The sequence below is a fragment of the Equus asinus genome, chromosome 2, assembly GCF_041296235.1.
Source record: "Equus asinus isolate D_3611 breed Donkey chromosome 2, EquAss-T2T_v2, whole genome shotgun sequence".
NCBI classification, from domain to species: domain Eukaryota; kingdom Metazoa; phylum Chordata; class Mammalia; order Perissodactyla; family Equidae; genus Equus; species Equus asinus.
In genome coordinates, this window is record NC_091791.1 from 59,982,593 (window position 1) to 60,007,580 (window position 24,988).

At 58.4% G+C, this 24,988-nt stretch overlaps 1 protein-coding gene across 2 annotated transcripts in view; it reads left to right on the forward strand.

Annotated features, from left to right (window-relative positions):
• UNC5B (unc-5 netrin receptor B) overlaps positions 1-22,922 on the forward strand; it is an 81,481-nt gene extending 58,559 nt beyond the window's left edge. Inside the window, exons 2-17 of one of the 2 annotated variants that reach the window (XM_044756701.2) lie at positions 4,104-4,328; positions 8,335-8,478; positions 8,956-9,059; positions 10,297-10,477; positions 11,184-11,351; positions 12,120-12,284; positions 12,498-12,530; positions 14,431-14,625; positions 14,966-15,355; positions 16,008-16,095; positions 16,965-17,133; positions 17,288-17,521; positions 19,420-19,569; positions 20,154-20,318; positions 21,125-21,306; positions 22,125-22,922. In XM_044756701.2, coding sequence (XP_044612636.1) covers positions 4,104-4,328; positions 8,335-8,478; positions 8,956-9,059; positions 10,297-10,477; positions 11,184-11,351; positions 12,120-12,284; positions 12,498-12,530; positions 14,431-14,625; positions 14,966-15,355; positions 16,008-16,095; positions 16,965-17,133; positions 17,288-17,521; positions 19,420-19,569; positions 20,154-20,318; positions 21,125-21,306; positions 22,125-22,290 — 2,759 coding nt within the window. In that variant the 3' untranslated portion in view covers positions 22,291-22,922. The remainder of the gene's footprint in view (positions 1-4,103; positions 4,329-8,334; positions 8,479-8,955; positions 9,060-10,296; positions 10,478-11,183; positions 11,352-12,119; positions 12,285-12,497; positions 12,531-14,430; positions 14,626-14,965; positions 15,356-16,007; positions 16,096-16,964; positions 17,134-17,287; positions 17,522-19,419; positions 19,570-20,153; positions 20,319-21,124; positions 21,307-22,124) is intronic. The other variant, XM_044756707.2, reaches the window with a different exon arrangement.
• The last annotated feature ends 2,066 nt before the right edge of the window (positions 22,923-24,988 follow it).

A 24,988-nucleotide genomic window follows, 5' to 3' on the forward strand; every position in this document is an offset into this window, starting at 1 on the left:
GGCACGTTGCATTTTTGCAACTATAGGTCCAAATGAGTTCTGCTATTAGAAAAACACACTTGATGTGGGACATTTCCCCGCCAGCAGGACGTCCAGAGGCCGCTGGCCGGGCAAAGGCGAGGTCTGCTCCTTGGGGACCTCTTCTTAGGTGTTTATTCTCCACTATAAAGATGAGGCAGCCAGGAGAGCTATAAAGAAGCCAGGGAGGCAGGTGACCAAGAGGTATGGCTCCAAGCCTGGCCTCCTTCCACTGACCAGGTGACCTCAGGCCAGTCCCTTGATGCCACATGTCTTCATCTGTAAAATGGGAAGATAATACCCACCTTGAGGGTTGTGGGGAGTAAAGCAGGTGAAACCTTCGAAGCACCATCAAATAGTGGACATCAATGCCAATTCAGAACTCAGATTCAGGTGTCTGACCACCTGTATTTGTTCCCCGGCTCTGCTACTTACTAGCTTCCTACCCCTGTGCTAGTTACTTAAACTCTCTTGGTCTCAGTTCCCTTGTCTGTATTATGAGGATAATAGTAGTACCTAACTCAAGAAGACTGTGGTTCCCAAACCGCGTGCCAAGGCACCCCAGGGTGCTGCAGCAAATTCACAGGGATGCTGTGGGATATTTTGAATCTTCAAGGAAACACAGCAATACTGGACAGCTAGCAGACACCGCTACAACTCCTCGGTCAAGATAGCTTACATTACATCACACTTCTTTCCTTTCGATGGCATCATATGTTTGCAAAGCTGGGACTCTGGCATTTGGGAGTGCCCAGAAACAAACAATGAGGGTGGCAGTGCCCACTCTGGGTCTAGCTGTGAAAAGTCATTCAGCGCCCAACAGGTGCACACATCCCCATTAGTAAGTCACTGTGGCTGCTTAGATATAGAATACAAACATTCTTTCTTTCAATTTATGTGTATTAGTTTTTCAAATGGCTACTAAATTATTAGGATATAAATACTAAGCTGTTTGGATGTAACTACTTAATAAACAGAACTGCTAGGAATTTCTTTTGGCCTTGGGGTGCCATGAAAAATTACCAAGGGACTAAAGACCAAAAGAGTTTGGAAAGCTCTGTCTCGGGTTCTGTGGTTGTTGTGGGATCCATGGGTTAGTGTGAGACGCCCTCCGAGCAGCGCCTGGCAGAGTGGGCCCCCAGGAACCCCAAGAATCCATTATTGTTCTCCCTCCAAGCAGGCCCCAGAGGGCCTGGCTCGGGTGGCCTCATGCAGGACACCTGCAGAGCCTCCCGCAGCCTCGCGGCCCCAAGCCAGGGCCAAAGAGGAGGGCGAGTGTCCATTGGTTCAGGCATGGGCCCAACTCAGCTGCTACACAGGCCCTGGCAGGGCCCCCAACACCTTTATTTAATTTGCATTCGCTGAGAGCCTGCTGCACACCCGCCAGCATGTGGTCTGCCGGTGGTCCCTCTGGGGAGGAGTCTCAGGGCAGCCCTTGGTTCTTCTTGTCTCCTGGTGGCATGTGCCTCCAGGTTGCCTGGGGGGTGCGGACATTGGCAAGGGGGCAGTAGCTCCATTGAGAGCCGCCCAGTGCTGTCGTGCCGGAGAGGACGAGGACACCCAGCTGTCTTCTTGCCAGGGCCAGGGTAATCTGTGGCGGGGCCGCGGGCCCAGCCGGGGCTCACTGCACTAATGGATGTCTAATGCTGACTTTCCCCAGTCGCGTCTGCGCCTGCTTTATAAATGAGCCGCATTAGGGTGAGAAAACGCAGTCATAAATACAGCCCGCAGCGCCGCAGAGAGCCGGGCAGCCGTCACCGGGGGCTGGGGGCCACGGGCTTAGAAGGTGGGGTGAGCTTGCCACCAAACCCACGGGCTCTGGCACACCTTCTCTCGTGGCCGCCACTCCTGGAGGGAGGCCCAGTACCCCCATTTCGCAGATAAGGTGCCCGAGGCCAGTAAGGCCTGATTCAGACCCAGGAGTGTCTTGCGTCTGAGGGCTGAGCCCTGTCTTACCGACTCGGGCCTGAGGCTGAAGCAGGAGGCTGCTGGTGGGAGCTCGGCATGGAGCCTGGCAGGTTCTCTGGGCTCAGGAACCCTGCGTTATTCCCAGTTTAGCTGCCCGCTAACCAGCTGGCCTTGGGTCACTCATTTGCCCCGGTTGGATGGTCTTCAATTTCCTCAGCTTTGAAACAAGAAGGACAGTCCCAGCCTTGCTGGCTCTTTGACAAGACAGCCCCTGTAACTATAGAGTCCCAGCCAGTGTCAGGGCTGTTAGGATCCTCGGGGGTGGGGACACCCACAGTGCTATGGAGCTACTCCAGCGATGGGCAATGCAGAGTCCTGGGCAACATCTTAAATGCTGAAGTCTGTTTCTTGGGTTCAAATCTTGGCTCTGCCTCTTGCTGGCTGTGTGCCCTTGGACAAGTTACTTAGCCTCTCTGAGCCTCAGTTTCCCCATCTATAAACTAGGAACTAGTACAACATACCTTACAAGGTTGCTGCGAGAATTAGGAAAGTTAACTGTGTAAAAAGTACTGAAAACAGTACCTAGTGCATCGTGCTATTTTGATGCACAACTTGTCCCTCCTGTGTGCTGGGCCCTCCTAGGCATCAGTGCATGTTTAGCTCATGTGATCCTCTGAACAGCCCAGAGAGAGGAAGAGTGTTCGCCTCCCTGCCCTCTTCAGAGACGAAGTAACGAGGTCAGATTTAGGGGCTCTCCTGGGTCACACGGAACATGCTGGATGGAGCTGGAGTCACACCCCTTCTTGCTGGCTTCCCCTTTGCTCCCCAGGTTTCTCTCACACACACACCTGCCTGGGTTGCAGAGCCTGGAGCCAGTGACAACCATGCATTTTCTCAGCTCCTGAGCCCCCGTCTTAGCAGGAGCTCTTGGTCCACAAGGAGACGACACAGCCTGGACATGTTAGGCCTGTCTGTTCATTCTGCTCCTGGAGAACCGAGTGTCCCCCTGGCCCCCTGGACTGGGAGACAAGTGCATGATCCCAGGGACCGCTCAGACCTCCCGGGACCCCAGCCCCACATGAGGGACTGGAGCGCAGGGACAATGACAGGGCTGCAGCTGGCAGTCCAGGGGCTGGGCGGACATATGCACTCTGCAGCTTAATTGGTTGTTTCCTCTGGAGCAGTTAGCAGAGGAGGACAAGTCTCCCACTGCTTGTCCCCAGCCACCTGATTGTTTGGCGTTTGGTGTTGGAAAGTCAATTTTCCTAAGCGGATTGTAAACCAATAGCCTAGCCGGCCTGGTCCCCTCCCTCCTCGCACTACTGCTGGCGGCCCCTCTCCCTTCCTGTTTGTGTCACCTCCCGAGGTGCTCTTCTGTCCAGGAAGGCGGGCGGGCCAGGGTTTCCATTTGGCCCCCCTCGGGGAGGAGATGGCCACAGGCACAGCCTCACTGTGTTCCAGCCTCTGAGCTTGGGCCGAGGGTGTGGATTTGCTTTGGTGGGAAAGGCTAAGGGGTGGATCAGAGCCACAGACCAGAGGGGAGGCTCTGGGGGGAGGCTGCCGGGAAGGTGGTCTCCCCTCCATGCTGCGCTTGCCTTGGGCTTCCTGGAGGAGGAGTTCCCCTGGGGACCGGGCATTAGGGAGCCCTGGCCTGGTGCAGCCACTCCCACTCACCCTACCCCACGCTCCTGCGGGCCCTGGCTCAGCCCCCACGCTGCAATCAGCCTGTCTGGCTGGGGCTGCGAAGGGCAGCTGGAGCTTTGGGGCAGAGGCGGCCTGCTGTGAGCTCCAGCCTCAACCCACTTTGCAGACCTTCACATAGTGTGGCATCTCCATGGGAAACTGGAGGGAGGCCGGGTAGGGCCAGTGCAGGGGCACCGGGAGGGCCAGAGGAGTGTCCTCGCCCTGATGGCTCCCTCGCCTCGCTCCGTCTGTAAAGAAGTATAATCACACAGCATAGAGCTGGGACTGGCTCCAAAGCACACCCTCTTAAAAGCAGGGCGGGATGGGGAAACTGAGGCCCCAGGAGTGCCAGGCCTTGCCCAGGGCATAGAGGACATCCCCAGCAGGTCTCCTCCAGCTGCGTCCCCCGCCCCACTGCCCTGTCTCTGCCATGGGCCCCAGGGGGATGAGAGGTGCCCAGCCTGCAGCCTCACGGAGCTCTGCTTCCTCCACAGGCACTGACTCGGGCAGCGAAGTGCTCCCCGATTCCTTCCCGTCGGCACCCGCAGAGCCGCTGCCCCACTTTCTCCAGGAGCCGCAGGACGCCTACATCGTGAAGAACAAGCCGGTGGAGCTGCGCTGCCGCGCCTTCCCCGCCACACAGATCTACTTCAAGTGCAACGGCGAGTGGGTCAGCCAGAGCGACCATGTCACACAGGAGGGGCTGGACGTGGCCACTGGTGAGCCTGCCCACTCACCTGGACACCCCCAGGACGTTCCAGGACACCCCGGGACGCTGAATCCTGGGCCTGCCTCCACCCGGGGCTCCATGGGAGGCTTCACATAGCCATGGCCCCCCTCTGGGCCTCAGTTTCCCCTCTGGGATTCACCCTGGATCAGTATTTCCCCACGTGTTCCAGCCTGAGTGACCAAGTGAGATAGCACTGAATGCCTTGCTGAGCACTCGTTCTCTTTCCCTTTCTTTCCTGCTTGCATCAGAAGCAAGTCCAGTTGGGACAGGATTCTGTCACCCCGCCCCAGCATCTGCTGGGCCCCCTATTTAACAGAGAGGAGCTGGCCTCTGTCTGGCGGCCCCGGAGCTTCCCCGCCAGCCCAGCGTTCCAGGCCATTGTGAATTCACAGGTCCTCTCTGTGGGAAGTGGTACTGTTTCCTTTCGTAATAATGATACACAGTTTCCTTCATAGAAATCTATTGTTTTAGGTTTTAAAAAAAAAAGAGTTAATAATATTAAGTAAGTAATTATAGAGGTGGTGGTAGGATATAGCCCAAATGCCAGGAAGAAGGGAGGGTGGCTGAAGCGTGGGAACCTGGGAGGAAGCATGTGGCCCCGGGCACCCAGGCAGGGCTCCTCACGTCTCCAGAGCCCCACCTGCCTCCGCGGTACCCGAGGCTAAGTGGGGGCCCACCTGTCCCCAGGCCCCTGGGGTGTGGAAAGCCTTTCCCAGGGCTCAGGCCAGGGAGGGGTGCCACCACTGCTGGGGACCTGCAGGCGGCCAGCATTGGGCAGCTCCCGCCGTCTGCAGGCTGGGCGGCTCCCTTGCCCAGAGCCTGCCTCGGCCTGGGTTCTGTTCTCACCATCTCCTCCTTGACCCTTTTCTTCCTCCTGCTTTCTCAGCCTTCTCTGCTTTCCTTCTGTCTCTCCTACCCCTCCCGCTCATCTCTGTGTCCTTCCATGTGTCTTTTTTTCTTATGTCTTCCTCGCTCTCTCTCCTTCTCTCCCTCTCTCTGTCTCGCCCTGTGGCTCTCCCCTGACATACTCTCTCTGACTCTCCCTCCTCCAATGTCTGCTTTTCTGTGAAAAGCTCACAGATTTCCTAGCCACCCAGACTTAAAACCATACCCCAGAATGTACTTAATGCTACTCAACTGTATACTTAAAAATGGTTAAAAAGATAAGTTTAAGATTTTGTATATTTTACCAAAATTTTTAAAAGAATTTTAAACAATAATAGATTTGGAGACTCATTCTCACTGAAAAGCTGAAAATGAAAAAAGGAATTTCTAAAAGGGAAAAAGAAAACTTACCCCAGCTGCCCCCATTCTCTGGCTGTGTAACCCTGGGAAGCCCCCCAACTTCTCTGAGCCCATTCCTCTCTTAGTAAACTGGAATGTTAACAGAAGGTCCTGGTGAGGATGGAACAAGGTGGAGCCTGCACAGCAATGAGCACAGTGCCAGCACCCAGCAGGTGCTCAATAAATGCCCGTTTCCTCCATCCTCTTTCTGGGCTTTCTTGGCCTCTTTCCTCTTAAAACCTGTCCTTACTTCTCTGTCGCCCTGAGCCCCTCTGGCCTGTAGCAGAGGTCCGCCATGGGGGTCTGGACAGAGCAAGGGGACAGTGTACCCTGCTGGGGCCCCTCACAGACCCCGTGATTATTAGCAATAGCAGCAAAGCGGCTCTTACTCCCCTGCCACTAGTCACGCAAGCCCTGCCAGCCCTACAAAGTGGGGCACTGTTGTCCCCGTGAGCTGCATAGAATGGACAGGGGTCCTCTGGGCCACTCCCTTGACAGCAGTGTGGCTGGTTCCCCTCAGCCTCCTTCTCCCCACTCCCCCCGGCCCTCCCTGAGGCCCTGCAAGCCCAAACAATGACAGCTGTGGGCCAGGACAGGCAGGACGAGCCCACCTACCAGCGCATGCCAGGTCAGGGTGTCCTGGCCCAGGCACCGCCTGCCACTTGGCCACCATGCTGGAGGGACACCTTGTGCTGGGGCCCAAGTCTGGGAAGCTGAAGGCCCCTGTCCTCCTCCCTTCTGCCTGCTGGGGACCATCGCAACGCATCGGACTCCGCTGGTGATGGTTCTTCCATCCGGCGGTGTGTGCTGTGGAGACCTGGGTGGACGACCCCCGTGGCAGGGACCACTCTTTAGACTCACAGCCTGGTCAGTCAGGAGCAGGGCGCCCTCCCGCCCTAGACCAGGCAGCATCGCTTTTTGAGCCAACACTCCAGGCAGCCTCTGCGAGCAGACAGAGCCCCCCAACCCCCGAAAGCAGCCTCTTCCTCCTGGTGCTCCCCACCAGCAAGCCCCGGCCCCGTCGTGTAGTCCCCATCGTCCCTGGCCATCAGACGGGGTTCTTCTTACTGTCTGGGCTCCAGGGCAAGCCCCCCATGATGCAGGAGAGTTACGGCAGTGACTCGCTGGGAGAGATCCAGAGAGGAGTCACACATTAGGGGACGGAGCTTTAATCAGGGCGAGACACCAGATAGCTGGTCTCGGCTCTGCTGCAACTTGCTGTGGGACTTTGGGCCTGCCACCTACCCTCTCTGAGCCTCATTTTCTCCAAATGTAAAAGGAAGGGGCTGGATGAGATCCAAATGACCTGCTAGAGTAGATTTGTGTCCAGCCTGGGCTGGATGCTGTGGCAGAGTAATTGCCACACCTCATTTAAAGTTTACCCTGAGTGCTTTACTACAGTGAGGGAGTTGAGGCTCAGAGAGGCCAAGTAACTTAGCATAGGTCGCACAACTGGGGAGTGAGGGTGGGGCCAGGATTTAAACATGTCCAGCCAAACTGCCCTATGCTTAACCACCATGCTGCAGTACCACAATGTGTACAGTCAACAGTCCTGCCCCGAGGGGCTTATCAGAACCCGTGTGCAACCATGAGAGGAGGAGCTGGGATGCCTCATGGCAGGGGGCAGTAGCTTTAGGAATTCTGAGATGGGGCAGTCAGGGAGGGCTTCCTGGAGGAAGAGGCCTCACAGTCCTCCCACAAGCTTTGGGGAGGAGCTTCAGATGGGCACCCTAATGCAGGAGGGTTCACTCCTTTCCTGAGCAGAGAGGGTTTTGTCAAGGGAGAATTGGCAGAAGAGTGAGTGATTGCCTCTCTGTGGGCTGGTGGACTCAGTTGTCCAAGGAGGCTCCCAGGTACTAGCAGGGAGCTGTTGAGAGGTCAGGGGACTTCCAGGAAGAGGGGCCTCCCCCAGCTCCAGCCCCATAGGCCCCTGAGCTGTGGCCAGGGAGAGACCACCTGCTCTCTTCAGATGCTTATTGAGCCCCTTCTCTGTGCCAGGCCCTAGGCCACAGCAAAGGCCCCGTTATCCTCCTGCGGGAGACAGACAGTTAATACGTGGACACATCCATAGATGATGCAGTTCCAGGTAGCAGTCAGTGCTGTGGGAAGTCAGGCTGGGCAGAGAATGATAACTGCATGGACCGATGTCCAGTGCAGCGGTGGGAGTGCTGAGTGGTACTTTAGGAGTGGGTAGGGGTAGTCTGGGGGTGGGAGGCCTCCCTCTGGAAATGAGGCCCAGCCCAAAGCTGATGGTGACTGGGAATCCACTGGGCACAGAGGGGACAGAAGAGAGGCAGGCGACTAGACATGCAAAGGCCCTGTGGCTTGAAGCGGTAGGGGAACATGAGGGACGGGCAGGCGCCCAGTGAGGCTGCAGTAGGTGGTAGGTCACGCAGGGCCTGAAGGTTCTGGGTGTTTGTGCTACGAGGACTGGAGATGTAACCAGGGGAATGACATGCCATTTGTGCATTTTGAAGAGCACACCCTGGCTCAGGGTGGAAAGTGGATTGGACCTGGGCAGAGGGCTTGTGTTAGCCTTTATAATTTCCAGATGAAGGGCCGTGGTGGCTTGGGCCAGGGTAGAGGCAGAAGAGACGAGGAAATAGATGGAAATGAGAGGCAGTAGGCAGAAGACAGAGATGTCCCAGTGCCATGTCCTGTGCCTCACGTCCTCAGACCTGCCCTCGATGGTACCTCTCTCCTCCTTGCAGGCCTGCGGGTACGAGAGGTCCAGATCGAGGTGTCACGGCAGCAGGTGGAGGAGCTGTTTGGGCTGGAGGATTACTGGTGCCAGTGCGTGGCCTGGAGCTCCGCGGGCACCACCAAGAGTCGCCGGGCCTATGTCCGCATCGCATGTATGCCGCCCTGACACCCCACCCCCGTGCCCCTGGGCCCTGCCCCTGCCCCTTCCCCGTGGATCCTAGGGAGGGAATTCCACATCTGTTGGGCCATCCCTGGCTGGACACGCCCACCGCAGAGACATCAGGGCCATGGATGCCAGCTCAGAAGAGGGCTCCCAGACCCCCATCCCAGGCCGCCTCTAGCCCCAGGATTTCCAGCGGCCCCTCTGCACCCACATCTGTATGAGGAAGCTGACAGCTTCCTCACCCTCCTGCGCCACTGTGCGCTTAGGACCCCCAGAGTCAGGGAGGGAATCCTGTTCCCCCACTCCACCTGGTGAGGCCCCCACTTTGGAGACGAGGCAATTCCCCAGGTAGAGCCCGGGGTTTCCCCAGGAGCATTCCCTTGGTATGCACTGCCACCTAGTGACTGGAGCGGGCACTTCCGGCCCCAGCTCCACCTGACTGCCTCGGGACCCTCCCTTCTCCCAGACCTGCGCAAGAACTTTGATCAGGAGCCACTGGGCAAGGAAGTGCCCCTGGACCACGAGGTGCTCCTGCAGTGCCGCCCGCCAGAGGGCGTGCCTGTGGCCGAGGTGAGGGGACACAGGAACACTGGGCGAGGCAGAGACCAGCAAGGCATGGTATTTACCAAGAGTGAGCTACTGGGCTACCGTGCCTCAGCCTCTCAGAGCCCTCCCATTTCACAGCTGGGAGTGTCTAATCCTGAGGGAGGGGCAGAGCTGAGGCAGGAACCCCCAGGGCTCCTTGGCAGGCCCCAGGCTCATCCTGTGAGGGAAGTGCCTGAGGCCATGCACACCGTCTCCCCTGCCCCACCCAGAACCCAAGGCCGCAGCTTCGTGGACACCAGGGGGGTCTTGTACTGCATGTGTCTGAGTGTGTACTCACCCACGTGGCCTTTGCCTGCTGGGGCAGTGCCCACCTGTCCCCTCTCACCCCCCCTTCTGTGTTCCAGACATGCACCCTCTCTCCCACCCCCCGCACTGGGGGTCTAGAGTTAGCGAAGGGCATGGGCTGCGTCTCAGCTTTGCCACTGGGGGCCCCAGGAGAACAGGGGTTGGAGAAGATGGGCCCCTGCGTTCCCAGCTCAGGGTCAGCCCTATCTGACCCCAGAACCTTGCTCTGATCACCTAGCCTCCCCCAGCCGTGCCTGCATCCGGAGGAGCGGGTCAGACTGACAGCCTGTGTCCGCTGGCCCTCGCTGGGCTCCCAGCTGTGCCTGGCGGTCGGCATGCTGTAAGCTGGACATTGTCAGCCCACTTAGGGCTGGGAAAACAGTGCTGGGACGGGTGAGGTGGTCACCCAGGGAGACCCAGCTAGTGAGGGGCAGAGCTGGGATTTGAACCTAGCCTGCTAGAGCCAGGGACCACGCGCTTAATGTCAGGCCTCTCACCCTGGCTCAGGGAGTCAGTTTGAAGAGTTAATAAGGGCAGGCACTGCTGGCTAACACTTATCAATTACTCACTGTGAGCCCGCGCTGTTCTCCACACTCCCCGGTACTGCCTCGTTTCATCCTCACAACAGCCCTGAGGGGCAGGTGCTATGAAATCCCATCTTACTTGGTGCAATTGAGGTCGAGTGTAGCCTTCCAAGGCTGCCTGGCTGGTGGGTGGCTGTGTTAGCCACTGTGTTCCGTAGTGTCCGGCACAGTGCCTGGTCCCTGGAGGCCCTGCCTCACTGTGTCAGCCCATGGGTGGACGTGTATGGAACGGCTGTCCTCTTTACGGTCAGACCTCCCTCCCTCCAGAGAGGGCCTGCCTGGGAGGGGAGCGGAGCAGCACGGGCCCTCATGCCCCCGCCCCGCTCCTGCAGGTGGAATGGCTGAAGAACGAGGATGTCATCGACCCCACCCAGGACACCAACTTCCTGCTCACCATCGACCACAACCTCATCATCCGCCAGGCGCGCCTGTCAGATACGGCCAACTACACCTGTGTGGCCAAGAACATCGTGGCCAAGCGCCGCAGCACCACTGCCACCGTCGTGGTCTACGGTGCGGGCGCAGAGAGGGTGGGCCAGCGATGGAGGGGAGAGCCTGGGGCTACATGGTCCTCCTGACCCCGCCCTACCTGGGAGGCCCGTGGGGCCTGGTGAACAGGTGGAGAGGATGGGGCACAGAGAGGGGAGATGCCTTCACCAAGGTCAGAGAGAAGGGCTAGTGGTCAAGTTGGGCACTCCTGCATCCCCAGTCAGGAGCACTCGCCCCTTCTCAGGCCCTTTGCCCATCCCTGAAGGAGAATCCAATTCTCTTGGAGTGGGGGCGAGTCCAGGGCCCTGGTGGCGTCCCCATACCCAAGGCTGCTGTCCTAGTAGAGTTGGGGACCGCTGCTGAGGCCTGTAGGCTGTCCCCTTGGGTGGGTGGGGCAGAGCCACAGCTGAGGTGCCTCAAGCGTTGTAGAAAGAGCCCTGTACTGGGTTCCAGTCTCAGATGTCCCATCACTCACAGGGCGACCCTCTCTGGGCCTTCGTTTCCCATTGTGCAATGGAAGAAGATAGCGACCTTCCAGGTCCCCTCTGACGCTGATGGTTGCAGCACAGGTCTGCCCACGGGTATCTGAGTCCCCAGCCCTGCAGGCGGGAGGCGTCCAACAAGGAAGGCCAGGCCTCAGCAGAGGGCCCTCATCAGGGCTGGGGGATGGGGTTTGGGGCCCACAGGTCACAGAGCCAGGCTAACCGGGTGACACCCGCTGCCCCTGCAGTGAATGGCGGCTGGTCCAGCTGGGCAGAGTGGTCACCCTGCTCCAACCGCTGTGGCCGTGGCTGGCAGAAGCGCACGCGGACCTGCACCAACCCTGCCCCACTCAATGGAGGCGCCTTCTGCGAGGGCCAGGCCTTCCAAAAGACCGCCTGCACCACTGTGTGCCCGGGTAAGACCACGGGCCAGGTGGCACCCTCCCACACCCAGCCCCGCGTTCCATGCTGTGGTGTCTGCTGGAGTCAGGACAGCCATTCTCTCCCCATCATGGGGAGAAGGTGTTCATCCTGGGCTCACAGCTGGCTGACCAGGCTGGACTTGATGCTACGACCTCTGACCTCTTGTTCTCCCCTGGGCTGCTGGAGAAACGAGGCAGAGGCTCTGAGCTGCGGTCTGAGGGGTGGGCTCTTCTGCCCTCCATGCGGAGGGTTCTCAGGTCAGCCCCCGGGCCAGGGGCCCAGAGCTGCCCCGGGTCAGACAGCCTGCGCTCCTGCACGGACTGTTAGACTCTCCTCGGGGCCAACCCTGAGCCTGTAGCGGTCCTCTTCTCCTTCTGTCTGCCTCTTCCTCTCTGTGTCCCCATCTGTTTTTCTGTCTTGAACGTCTGGCTGTGTTCTCTCTTTTTGGTTACGTGTGTGTGAACGACGTGGTGCTTTACCCTGGGTTTGTGTCTCTGTGGGCACTTGTGCATGGGCTGCGTCCGTTTGAGGGAACTTGTATGTCTGTTTGTCTTTTCCTGGCCCACCTGGTGCACCTGACCACATGGGGCTGCGTGGACATGGTGTGGACGTCTTTGTATGGCCTGCGTGTGTCTTGGGTTCCTCTTTCCCTGCCACTGTATGTGTCTGGGGGGGTGCATTGCTGTGTTCTGCATACGACTGCATGTGCACGTGTCTGTGCATGCACGTGTCCCCATGTGCCATGTGCTGTGCTCCTGCAGTCGACGGAGCTTGGACCGAGTGGAGCAAGTGGTCGGCCTGTAGCACCGAGTGTGCCCACTGGCGCAGCCGTGAGTGCATGGCGCCCCCGCCCCAGAACGGAGGCCGGGACTGCAGCGGCACTCTGCTGGACTCCAAGAACTGCACGGACGGGCTGTGCATGCAAAGTGAGTCCTTGGGGAGGTGGGGCCTGGGGGTGGGCATCTGGAGCTGGAGAAGGGACGCCCCCAGCCCATCCCTAGGCCTCAGTGCCCGGCCTGCAGGGCCCACCCCCACGGGCCTCTGCCCGCCCACCACATCCATCATCTCATCTCTGCATCTCCCATCACCCTTTCCCTGCCACCTGTGTCACTGTCTTTTCCCTTTATTTCCCTCGACAGATAAGAAAACTCTAAGTGACCCCCAAAACCACCGTAAGTCCCATTTCATGGCTGTCCTCTTTCCTCTGAGGGGATCCCTCTTTCTCCTTGGCTGGCTTTTCCGGGGCGTAGGGGTGCAGGGCAAGGAACAGGGAGAGCTGAAGGTGCCCCCACCAACCTGCCGTGGGGGTCCCCCGCACCCAACACTACAGTTGTTGCAGCTCCCTCACATGCAGACAGACGAACCCTTCCCTCATGGGCAGGCCCTGGGACACTGTCCTGCCCTCCCAGTGCGGGAGAAGAAGCTAAGTCAGAGAGAAGAAGGGGTTTATCCGAGGTTCCAGCCAGGATTTAAACCTCAATATTTGTGTGGCCAAAGCTGGTACTCTCAGCCCTGTCCCCTTGGCCTTCCTTTCTGGGACAGGGCCAGCAGCAGGTCCACCCTGGTGCCCCTCACTGTATTCCCAGCAGCTGGACCAAAGCCTCCTGGGTTCTCTGGGATGCCCACTGCCCTGCGTCTCCCCGAGGGGCTTGCCCTCTAGCACCCAGGGGTGTGGCATGCTGCAGTAACAGCAGAGCAATAAAGCCGCTAGGGCAGCTTGGCCTGTGATCATTAAACCGCAATTTCCATATAGTTCTGGAATCATAAAATCAGCAGTGAGGTCCTCGGCCCAGCTCACAGGGGGCCAGGCTGGTGACCAATTAGAGATTGTAAATCCCCAGGCCACTGGTCCCAGTGGTTAGCGAGGACGTCAGGAGGCAGAGCCAACCCAGGGAGCCAGAAGCCCCCAGAGGGGTGGGAGCCCAGCCCAAGGGCCTTCTCTGGCAGTTCTCCTGGGTGCCAGGGTCCTCTGGGGAGCCAAGAATGAGGGCGACTGAGGAGGGACGGGGGCCCAGAAGGTGATGGAAGTGGGCAGACATTGGGGCCAAGAGCCCTGCCCTGAGGGGAGTCCAGGCAGGGAGAACAGGCCTGGCCCTCGGGGGCCGCCCAGTGGGGGAGAGTGGACAGGGGCCTCCTGGAGCTCCCGCGGAAATGACGGAATGAGCAGCCATCTTGGCTCCTCCTGTGCTGTCCAGTGTGGTAGCCACTTGCCACGTGTGGCTATTTAAACTTATACTTAACTTAGTTAAAATTAAATTCATTTTAAAACTCAGTTCCTCAGTCACGCCAGCCACATTGTAGTTGTTCAGTGGCCACATGTGGTTGGTGGCTGCTGTGTGGGACAGTGCAGACTTAGGCTAGTCCATCATCGCAGAAAGTTCTCTTGTACGACGTGCTATAGACCCTGCCTCTCAACCCTGACACCTTCCTGCCTGGCCTGCAGCAGCCTCCCTGTCCCCTCCCAGAGCTGGGCGTCCTGCAGCCCAGCAGCCTGTGGGGGGAGGGGAGCCTAGCCACAGGTTGCCTCCCAGAGGGAGCACCTTCCTCCTCTCTGCCTGCTCTCTCCTCTCCACCCCATTGTCATGCATCTCATTCCCCTCCTCCTGCTCCCCTCACCTCCGCAGCCCACCCTCCCTGCAGAATGGAGGGGGAGCTCAGAGCGCTGCTTGCAGAGATTTCTGGGAGCCTAGGTCCTATGGAGATCGCTGCGAGTGATGCTCTGGGTTTAACTCCCAGCTCGACTCTGAGCAGCAGACCTTGTCCCCTCCTCGGCAGCGAGCAATGAGTTAGCCCTTGGGAGTGACCAGGAGTCGCTTTGCCTCTCCCTGCCACTCTGGGAGGGAAGCAGGGCAGGGGTTTTGAGACCATTTTACTTGCAGAGACTGACGCTCAGAGAGGTTCAACGCTTGCCTGAGGTCACCAGCCTGACTTGACAGGGCCCACACTAGAACCTAGAACAAATCAGTCAGTCTCTCCCAGGCCCTGCCTCTCCCCAGGGCCCCCGAGCCTCCCTGGCCCCCCAGGGCCTGGGTCTCTGCCCCTGCCCCTCACGTGGGCCTCGTGTCCCTGCAGTCCTGGAGACTTCAGGGGACGTGGCGCTGTATGCGGGCCTTGTGGTGTCCATCTTCGTGGTCCTGGCTGTCCTCATGGTGGTGGGGGTAGTCGTGTACCGCCGCAACTGCCGCGACTTCGATACCGACATCACCGACTCGTCTGCCGCCCTCACTGGCGGCTTCCACCCGGTCAACTTCAAGACTGTGAGGCCCAGTAAGGACCTGGCAACTTCTGGGGTGGCGGGTGTGGGCAGGATACCCAGAGGGGTGTGGCAGCGAGCCAGACCAGAGTGGGGCCTCCTAACTCCCTCCTAAAGATTTTCTAGAATTTTCTCTAAAGATAATGCATGAGTATAGATTAGAGAGATGCAGGAAAGGAAGGGGGTAACCCAGGCTGCCGAGTCCCCGAAGCATCCTGCAGCAGTGGCAGTTGAGCCTTCCGCAGCTGGACATTTGGGTGGGATTTTGCAACAGAAGGGCCCCTGGCAGGAGCAGAGGGTGGGACTGGGCCGGTGAGGCAAGGCTGGGTCTGACTGTAGCCCCTACCCCCACAGACAACCCGCAGCTCCTGCAGCCATCTGTGCCTCCGGACCTCACGGCCAGTGCTGGCATCTACCGCGGGCCCGTGTACGCCCTGCAGGACTCGGCCGACAAGATCCCCATGACCAACTCGCCCCTGCTGGACCCCTTGCCCAGCCTCAAGATCAAGGTCTACAGCTCCAACACCACCGGCTCCGGGCCAGGCCTGCCAGAGGGGGCTGACCTGCTGGGGGTCTTGCCACCTGGCACGTACCCTGGTGAAATCGCCACGGACGCCCACTTCCTGCACCTGCACAGCGCCAGCCTCGGCTCCCAGCAGCTCCTGGGCCTGCCCCGTGACCCAGGGAGCAGTGTCAGCGGCACCTTTGGCTGCCTGGGTGGGAGGCTCAGCATCCCCGGCACAGGTGAGCCCCGCCTCTGCTTGCCCCTCAGCCTGGCCTCAGCATGGCCCCATGGACAGCCTGGCACCCACCCAGCAGAAGATAGGGCTTCCCTGATCCCATTTCACCGATGGGTAAAGTGAGGCCTACGGGGAGGAAGTAACTATAAAATAGAAGACCTGGGGTCCAGGCCTACCTCTGCCTCATCAGGGCAGGGGAACCTTGACTAGCCACTCTGGAAACCTCAGTTTCTCCATCCGTTAAGTGGGAGAGAATGCCCCTAGGTAGTTCAGCAAACCTAGAGAGTGCTGTCGAAAAGTCAGGGCTGCCCGTCCAGGCTGCACAGCCAGCAACTGATAGCTTCCCAGTGCAATACACTGAGCTAGGGCTGGAGGTGGCACTGGGACCTCCAGCCCCTAGGCCTTTGCCCCGTCTCTACACCCCATCGCAATGCCAGAGGCCGCTGTGCTATGGGACAAGTCTGCTGTGGTCAGTGCCTGGCTTCTTCTTGCACCCAGGCCCCAGACTTCCTCTCCCCACCCCTTGCTCGTGTGACCCCCTGGAGCTCATGAGACGTCTTTCTCTCCCTGCCCCAAGCTGGGGGCCCGCCCCCATCCCCTGTTTAAGCTCCTGGACTCGCTCCAGCCCCTCCCTGCTGACCTCTCTCTCCCCCTAGGGGTCAGCCTGCTGGTGCCCAATGGAGCCATCCCCCAGGGCAAGTTCTACGAGATGTACCTCCTCATCAACAGGGCAGAAAACACCCTGTGAGTAGAGACCCCAGTCCCGGCTTTCTCTCTGCTGCCTGCCCACCTTGCACTCAGATATCACCACCTCCCCTCTACGCCTGATCCTAAGCCCAGAGGTAGTCCTCCAAGGGCAACGTGGACAGACCTTATTATGTCCACATTTAAAATGTGCAAACCCAGCACAAACCATAAAACTGAAAGGCAACTGAGGAATTGGCTACAATAGGACAGAGGGTTAATATCCTTCCTATGCAAAGAGGTTTTAGAGACCAATAAGAAAAATGAAGCATCTCAGTACACAGATGGGCAAAGGAGGGGAACAAGTGATTTACACTCTTATACACACACCCACACACAGACACACACACACACACACACACACACAATGGCCAGTAGGTTATGAGAAGATGTTCAATCTACTTGTGGTCAAAGAAACAGTAATTCAAACAGCCATGAGATATTGGGAGGTTTTTTGCCTCATGAATTTACAAAGACTTTTTCAAATGATAATATTCATACTTGCAAGAGCATGGGAACTCAGCCCTCCCGTGGCATGCTGGTGGGCGCGTAGATTGGTGCCAGCTTTCCGGAGGGCAGTTTAGCAACAACTGTCAAAAACATTCCACGAGTGCACAACCTTTGAAACTCCGAGCAAGGTTTGGCTGTGAGAATGTTGCAGGGTAATAGCAGAAATCTGGAAATAGTCTCAAGGCATATGCCATGTTTCTGCCTCTCCCTAACCTGTGACCTCGGGGAGCCCCAGGATGGAGACCTGCCTTCTAGCACCCCCGGGCCGGGCAGAGGCGGGAGTCCACACCAGTCTGGGCCCTTGCTGAGCTTCGGGCCTCTTCTCACTGCCTCCCTCCCGCCCTTTGCCCTGCCCCCAGCCCGCTTTCAGAAGGGACCCAGACAGTATTGAGCCCCTCGGTGACCTGCGGGCCCACTGGCCTCCTGCTGTGCCGCCCCGTCATCCTCACCGTGCCTCACTGTGCCGAAGTCAGTGCTGGCGACTGGATCTTCCAGCTCAAGACCCAAGCCCACCAGGGCCAGTGGGAGGTGAGGAGCCAAGGCTGGGGACAGGTGCACTACATGAAGCTGCCCCAGAGGCTCGGGCACTGAGAGAAAACCCCTTTCCTCCTGGCCAGACCTGGATGAACCCCTCCAGGGCCTTGACTGACCCAGCTGCCTCACCCCCACTGTCACCCTGTAGGAGGTGGTGACCCTGGAAGAGGAGACCCTGAACACCCCCTGCTACTGCCAGCTGGAGGCCAGGTCCTGCCACATCCTGTTGGACCAGCTGGGCACCTATGTGTTCACGGGGGAGTCCTATTCCCACTCGGCAGTCAAGCGGCTGCAGCTGGCCATCTTCGCCCCTGCCCTCTGCACCTCCCTGGAATACAGCCTCAGGGTCTACTGCCTGGAGGACACGCCCGTAGCACTGAAGGTAAGGCCAGGCCATGGGCACCCCGCAGCCGTGGCCCTCTGGGTGCATCACCCCCGGCCAGCCAGCTGCATGGTCCCTTCCAGCTGCCCCTCCACCACCATCAGCCTCCTTTAGTCATTCATTCATTCCTCAAACACTGAAATGGCATCAGACCCTCGAGATACAGAGATGCATCAGGCACAGTCCTGCCCTCGCCAAACTCCAGGCTAGAGGTGGGAGACACACAGGGGTCCCTGCTGGAGGACCAGACTGGGTGGGCTCGCACAGCCTGGGTTGTTGGGCAGGGATCTGAGAAGCCTCAGAGCAGAGCTGACCTTAGGCCTGTGCTCTGAAGGACAAGCAGAAGTTCTGGGCAGAGAAGGGTGAGGGGCATTCCAGAAGGCAGAGCAGCTTATTCAGAGGCAGGAGTGTCGCTCTGTGACCGGAGCACACAGGGATGGGAGTGTGTGAGGGAGGGAGGAGAGGGGGCTGGGGAGACAGGCAGGGCTCAGCTTCCCAACATCCTGTGGGCCATGCCAAGGAATTTGGAACCTATCCAGTGGGCAGGAGCACGGACCTGGTGGCCACCAGTTCACGGGGCTCTATTTGAAAGCCCCTGAGGCTACGCTCAGGGCGTGGGTAGACGAGAGGCAGAGAGGCCATTTGGGAAGCTGCAGCTGCACCCTGAGCTGGACCCTGGGCAACGGACAGTGGCAGTGATGAGAGGGGCTGGACTCTGTTTAGTCGGTAGAATGGACAGAACCGGTGACTGATGGGATGAGCAAGGGGAGGGCGGGGTCAGGGCTGACAGCCAGGCTTCTGGTGTATGCGAAAGAACAGACAGTGCCCTAAGTGAGGGAGGGAGGGGTAGGGGCTGGTGAGGAGCAGTTTGGGGCAGGGAGGGGGGAAGGTGAGGGGTCAGATTTTAGCACCTAGAGCCTGGTGAGGGCAGGTGTGGAGCCCTGAGTTAGTACACCCTGTCCCCCAGCTGTTTCCTCCCCGCCCTCCCCACATCCGCAGGGCTCCAGGCTCATCCTCACACTGGAAGTGCACAAACCCTGTTTAAACCCCATTTAGACCCTCCTCCCTTCTCCATCCTTCCGTCTACCCCTCTGCGAGCCTCATGGTCCTTGCCTGTGGCTCCATGCCTCCTCCCATCTGTGATCTGTGGTCTCCTCTAGCTCCTTTGTCTCCCAGTCTCAGGTGACTTGTCTCAGACTCCAAGTTGCAGAGTGATGCAGCATAGGTGAAAAGGCCTCGAGGCAGAGCGTCTCCTGCAGGGACCAGGCTGGCCTGAATTCCAGGAGGCCCATAATGGGTTGGGGGCTCCTGGGAAATGCTCTTGCAGCCTGGCTCTCTTGGTACTGGGACATGGCTAATGCACAACTTTGGTCGGAGAACGGAGTGGAGATCAAGAGGGAAGTTGTCACTTTTTGGCTTGATGGCATTCTTTGTTGATTCAGTCCGTCCATCCATCCATCCAACCAACTTTCTGCTTATCTATATATATACTCATTCATTCAACAGTCCATCTGTCCATGCAGCCATCACCCATTCATCTGTTTATCTTTCTCTCATTTTTCCTTCTATTTATATACCCATCCATTTGTATATTCTTCTGCACATCCATCTGTTTATCTCTATTTATCTCTCCATCTGTCTGTTCATCCATTTCCCCATCTGTCTATCCAGTCATCTTAATCCATCCATCCATCCACCCATCCCTTTATCCACACATAATAAGTCTTCTATGAGCACTTACCAAATCCCCAACCCTGTGCTCAGGTGGAACCCTGCGCTCAAGGTTACAGCCTGGTTCCCTCTGCCTTCATGTGTCCCCAACTCCCAAGCTTGCAGCAGGAAAGGGGCCACTGGCCAAGTATGATGGGCTCCCCCTTCCCATTGCCCCCGGCCCACAGGAGGTGCTGGAGCTGGAGCGGACCCTGGGCGGCTACCTAGTGGAGGAGCCGAAACCCCTGCTGTTTAAGGACAGTTACCATAACCTGCGCCTGTCCCTCCACGACATCCCCCATGCCCACTGGAGGAGCAAGCTGCTGGCCAAGTACCAGGTGAGGGCTGGGCCACAGAACGGGGTGGGATGAGGCTGGGGCGGGGCACACTTGAGGGGCTGCCCAGGGAAGACGAATTCCCCCTCGAGGCCAAGGCCCTGCCTCCTCCCTCAGTCCTGCAGCCTTGTGCCCCCACTCCCCATGGTGTCTCTCTCTGTCTCCCTCCCACCCCCCCTCCATGCACCATCATCTTTAGGCACATCCCCACGTTCAGTGCCAGTGACAGCCACACTCACACCCCCACCCCGTCACACAAATATCTGTACACGTCATCTTCAACAAGTGTTCATGCCTGGCAGACTGTCCACACTGCTCTCTGATGGTCACATCCCTCTGCCCCACCCACCTGTGTGACACCATTGAGTCCACAGGCTTCCCAGTGCCAGACACACATACACAAACACACCCTCACTTGTGCCTTCTCTTCCCCGTTTCTCAGCTGAAGGGCCGTTGACCAGCTCTTCTTCCTCTGTCCATCTGGATGGAGAGGCCTGAACTGGCCCCATTTCCTGCCTCTGCCTCCAGTCCCCAAGGGCAGAGCAGGCTGGCCTCACCTCCTTGACCCTGACCCCCTCCTCCCCCAGGAGATCCCCTTCTGTCACATTTGGAGTGGCAGCCAGAAGGCCCTGCACTGCACCTTCACCCTGGAGAGGCACAGCCTGGCCTCCACGGAGTTCACCTGCAAGCTCTGCGTGCGGCAGGTGGAAGGGGAGGGCCGGATACTCCAGCTGCACACCACGCTGGCGGAGGTAAGGCCCGGCACAGGCAACTGCTGGCCAGGGAGCAGCAGGCAGAGCCCAGGCTCCCCCTCGTCTGGGTGGAAACTCTGTCTCCTATAACGACATGCCCCAAGTCTGAGCTGGGACCTGTCACTTTTTGCTAACAGCTGACACTTGCAGAGTGCCAATCCAGGGCTTGGCCTGTACCATGCGACACAGATTATCTCGTTAAATCTTCACAGACACCAGGGAGACAGACACGATCCCCACCTGGGAGATGAAAGCAGGTTTTAGGGGGGCTGAGGATCATCGACCTTGTACCGGGTCAAGGCTCGGCCCAGGCCTGCAGCTCGCCACCACTAGAATCTAGATCGAGGTTTACAAGACCCGGGCCACCCAGTGGGACAGTGCTAGACCCTCACTGCAGCGCATTGTAAAGAGCATTGGGTATGTGTCTCCACCCAGCTCTGCCATTAACTTGGCATATGACCGTGGGCAAGTCACTGCCCCTTTCTAGACTTCGTTTCCACATATGTAACAGTGGCTCCACGGGGTTAGAGTGTGGCTGAGGCTCCTCTTGGTTTCCTAATCATGAGACTGCGTCAGCCTTAGTCTGGGGCAGGACATTGAGGGCTGGGGGTTAGGCAGGCAGCCCTGGCCCTGGGAGCTGACCTTCTGACCTTTTGACTGAGCAGCTGGAGCCTGCCCAGAGGGTGGGGAGGGACCGGAGCCTCCAGGAGCTCGCAGTCCCAGGCAGGAAGGCTGGAGGGGCAGAGACCCAGCCCAGTGCCCAGAGAGCCCTCTGCCCCTCTCACCCTTGCCCTCTGCCCTTCCAGACACCTGCTGGCTCCCTGGACGCCCTCTGCTCTGCCCCTGGCAGCACGGTCACCACCCAGCTGGGACCCTATGCCTTCAAGATCCCGCTGTCCATCCGCCAGAAGATATGCAACAGCCTGGACGCCCCCAACTCACGGGGCAATGACTGGCGGCTCTTGGCACAGAAGCTCTCCATGGACCGGTGAGTGTCAGGACAGGCCTGCACCGCCCAAGCCACAGCCCACTCCCACCTCCCTTTGTGCCCATGGGGCAGGCGGGGCAGGCAGCCCGCCGCCCAAGATCAGACCCCGCCGTCTGAGGTGGATCAGGAGCTCAGGTTGGGTGTGCTGTCGAGAAGCCCATCCCTTCAGGAGCCTCGTGCTTGTGAGAAGCAGATAAAGCCAGGACCCCAGCAAGGTGTGATCACCGTCAGCACCTCCTGGCCCAGGACAGAGCAGGTTGCTGGAAGCACTTGCCGAGTGACAGAATACATCTTATGTCAGAACTCTTCTGGAGAACTTAAAATGCTGGATAAACATAATGGCAATAACAGTCATTATTATGTGGTACTAATTGAGAAGTCATTAGCTGCATTGAGCGGATACCCTGTAGAAGACATCTTACTTGAAATGGGTGGGACTTAGAAAGATGTCTAAGGCTTTGTTCCTGCTGTCAAGGGAGTGCACAGGGTGAGACCAGGCAGGGAACGAAGGTGGGAGGAAGAGAGGCTGGAGTGCCAGTTTCGGACAGTCTCTTCCGGGGCCATTGTCTTTCAGTGATGACAGCAGTGACGATTAATGATGATGAGCAAGACAGTTTCCATTTTAGAGATGAGGAGACTGAGGCTCAGAGAGGAGTGGTGACTTTCCCAGGAGAAAGCAGAGGGGCTGGGGTTCAGATCCAGGACTGTGGGGTCCCAGAGCCTACAGGCTCCCCTTCCCGGAGCGCTCTCCACCCCCCGGCCCCTGGGAGGTGCTGAGGGTTTGGGGAACCCAGTGTCCCTCTCCTTCCCTTTGCCAGGTACCTGAACTACTTTGCCACCAAAGCGAGCCCCACGGGTGTGATCCTGGACCTCTGGGAAGCTCTGCAGCAGGACGACGGGGACCTCAACAGCCTGGCGAGTGCCTTGGAGGAGATGGGCAAGAGTGAGATGCTGGTGGCCATGGCCACCGATGGGGACTGCTGAGCTGCCCCAGAACTGCGGGCTGGTAGGGACTGGCAGGAGGTGGGCAGCCTCTCGGGGGGCAGTGAGGCCTCCACTGCCCCCCAGCTCACAGCCGGAGTCACCTCTACTCCTCCCCTTGTCACTCCCCCAGACCACGACCAGCCTTAGGAAATCCACGTACTGTGCCAGGAGGACCCGGGCTCCCTCTGCATCCCCTGCTGTCTCTCCTGACCTCAGACCTCCATGCGGGACCCGGGGTGGGGCTGAGGCCTCTGGAGGCAGCTAGGGGAACAAGGAGGGGGCCCTCCCTCCACCCCCGGCCCCGGATCTCTGGGTTACATTTTAGTTGCGCTCTTCATTTTCTTCCTCAGTTCTTGATTCTCCCTCCTCCCTAAGCCCCCTTCTCCTTTCACACCATTTTCCTCCTTGAAGAGTCAAGTACAATTCAGACAAACTGCTTTCTCCTGTCCAAAAGCAAAAAGGAAAAGGAAAGAAAGAAAGAAAGCTTCAACTGCTAGTAAGGCTCAAAGAAGAAGAAAAACACCAAAACCACAAGGGAAAAGAAAAACCCAGTTTCTTAGGAAACGCAAATGATTTATTATCCAGATATTTGGATAAGTCCTTTTTAAGAAAAAAAAAAAGAAAATGAAAAACAACACAAAAAATAGGAAACTCTTTTCTTGAGTGTGGCTGAGTGTGGGTGTGCTCCTGGTTTTGGCCAGGCGAGTGTGAGTGTGAGTGTGTGTGAGTGTGAGAGAATCGGGGAGAGAGAGCTTGCACAGGGAGCAATTTGCTGCTAGTGATTCCCTCTTAGACTACATTCTTACAAGGCCTCAGTTTCCCCAGTTGTACAGGCTTGGATGGGGTTCTGCCGTGGTACCGTGTTTCCCTCTGAAATCTTAAGCAGATACTGAATCCATAAAGCCAAGGAGCCCTGAGGTCTGGAGTGGGGCGGGGTCCTCCCTCCTTCTCACAGCCCCAGGCAGACGCCCCACAGGCGCCTCTGGGCTCCTGGGAATCCAGATGGCCCCAGGATGGAGACTGTGGCGGGCCAGGCCAGTGGTGAGCCAGGGAGAAGGTTTTCAGTGCTGTGGTCTGGTGGCTCCTGGAGAGGGGCCGTGGCCCGAAAGTGGGGCCCTGGCAGAGAAAGAAGTGGGGGATGAGAGTCCCCCATGGCCACCTCTCTCCTTCACCCCCAGGGTGGGGCCAGCCAGGACACCCCCCACCCAGCAGCCTCTAGACCAGGAGGACTGGAGTAGGATGGCATTCTCTTAATGCCCAGGAACCCAGGATCCGCCATTCCCCGGCCTCAGTTTCTCCTTCTGTGAAACAGAAGGGATGGATAAGAGGGCCTCCCCAGCTGCAGAAGTCTGCACTTCTGGGCCTCGGTATGGCTCTGAGGATTCTGTTAGCAGGCAGCCCTGTGGCGGGGGAGGCTAGGAGGTGGGTGGCCGTCCTGCTCTCCACGCCTGCCAGTGGAGAAGGCAGGGTGGAGGGTGACTTTCCTCGCTCCGATCTCCACAGGCACCTCCCTTCTGTCCTCCTCTGCAGTCCGGGAGATCTTGAAGTAAGCTTTGAACAGGCAGGGTTGCCAGAGCAGTGGGGGCTGCCACCCCCTCACCAGCCTCTTCTAGCATGTTCCAGAGGGGCCATCGGGGTCTCTTTTCGGCTGGCTGGCGATGGCTGGGACCCACATCTTGCAGCTGGTACAGAGGCCTCATCAAAGGCCTCTCCTCCTTGGCACCCAGGGCGAAGCAGGTACCAGCCCCCCCCGACAGCTCTGGGCACTGACCCCAGGGCTTGCCTCAGTAGGTCCATGTGCAGCCGCTGGGACTAGCCCAGGTGTATCCTGGCCCTTGAAAGTCTGATCTCCTGGGAGTACAGCAGGTTTGGGGCTGCGGTCCCAGCCAGCATCCCCAGCCTGGCTTCCCTGCCATGGACTTGTGGGCTTATGGGGGTCTTCACCACCCAGCAGCCTCCTCGGGAGTGGGTTGGCTGTGGGCAGACAAGGGTCTACTCCATTTGAGAGGAAATTCCTTCTATCAGGGCTGCTCAAGGGGCCAGCTGCATCTGGAGCTGGACCCCCAAGGCCGAGACCACAGCTCTTTACCCCAGTGCCTGTGTGGATGTTGCCTCAAAGGCAGCGAGCCTTCCCTGCCTAAGCTGCCCGTCCGCTGTGGGCTTAGCCTCTCTGGTCATTGCTAGCCCAAGCCGTGTGGGCCTGTGTGATGGCCTGGCCTTGAGGGCAGCCTAACCAGGGCTGCAAGGGGCTTTACTGGTGCCATTCCCAGTGCAGACTCTCAAATGCCCACAGGCAGCCTGGAGTCCAAAGACCAGCACTCAAGCTCCAGCTTTGCCATTAAACTGCTGTGTGACCTCGGGCATATGACTACCTTCTCTGGGCCTCATTTCCTTTTTATACCTTGAAGGCCCAGCAACTGCTGTCTGAGGCCCTTTGGGTTCTGACACTGTCATTCTTGGCTTCTGATGGGAATCCTAATGGGTAGGAGCTGACCGGGAGCTCTTGGTGGGTGGGGCCAGGCCAGCCACCCGGTACCATTTCTAATCTGATTCCTAGAAATTGTGTACCAGGGCCTGGAGCGCAGACATGATCCACTGGAACCTCCTGGGAGAGCTTAAACCGTCCAGCTTCATCAGACAGGCCTGGAAAGGGTCTGCTGGCTCCCTCAGCTGCCGAGGCTGCTGCAGCTCCGGCCCG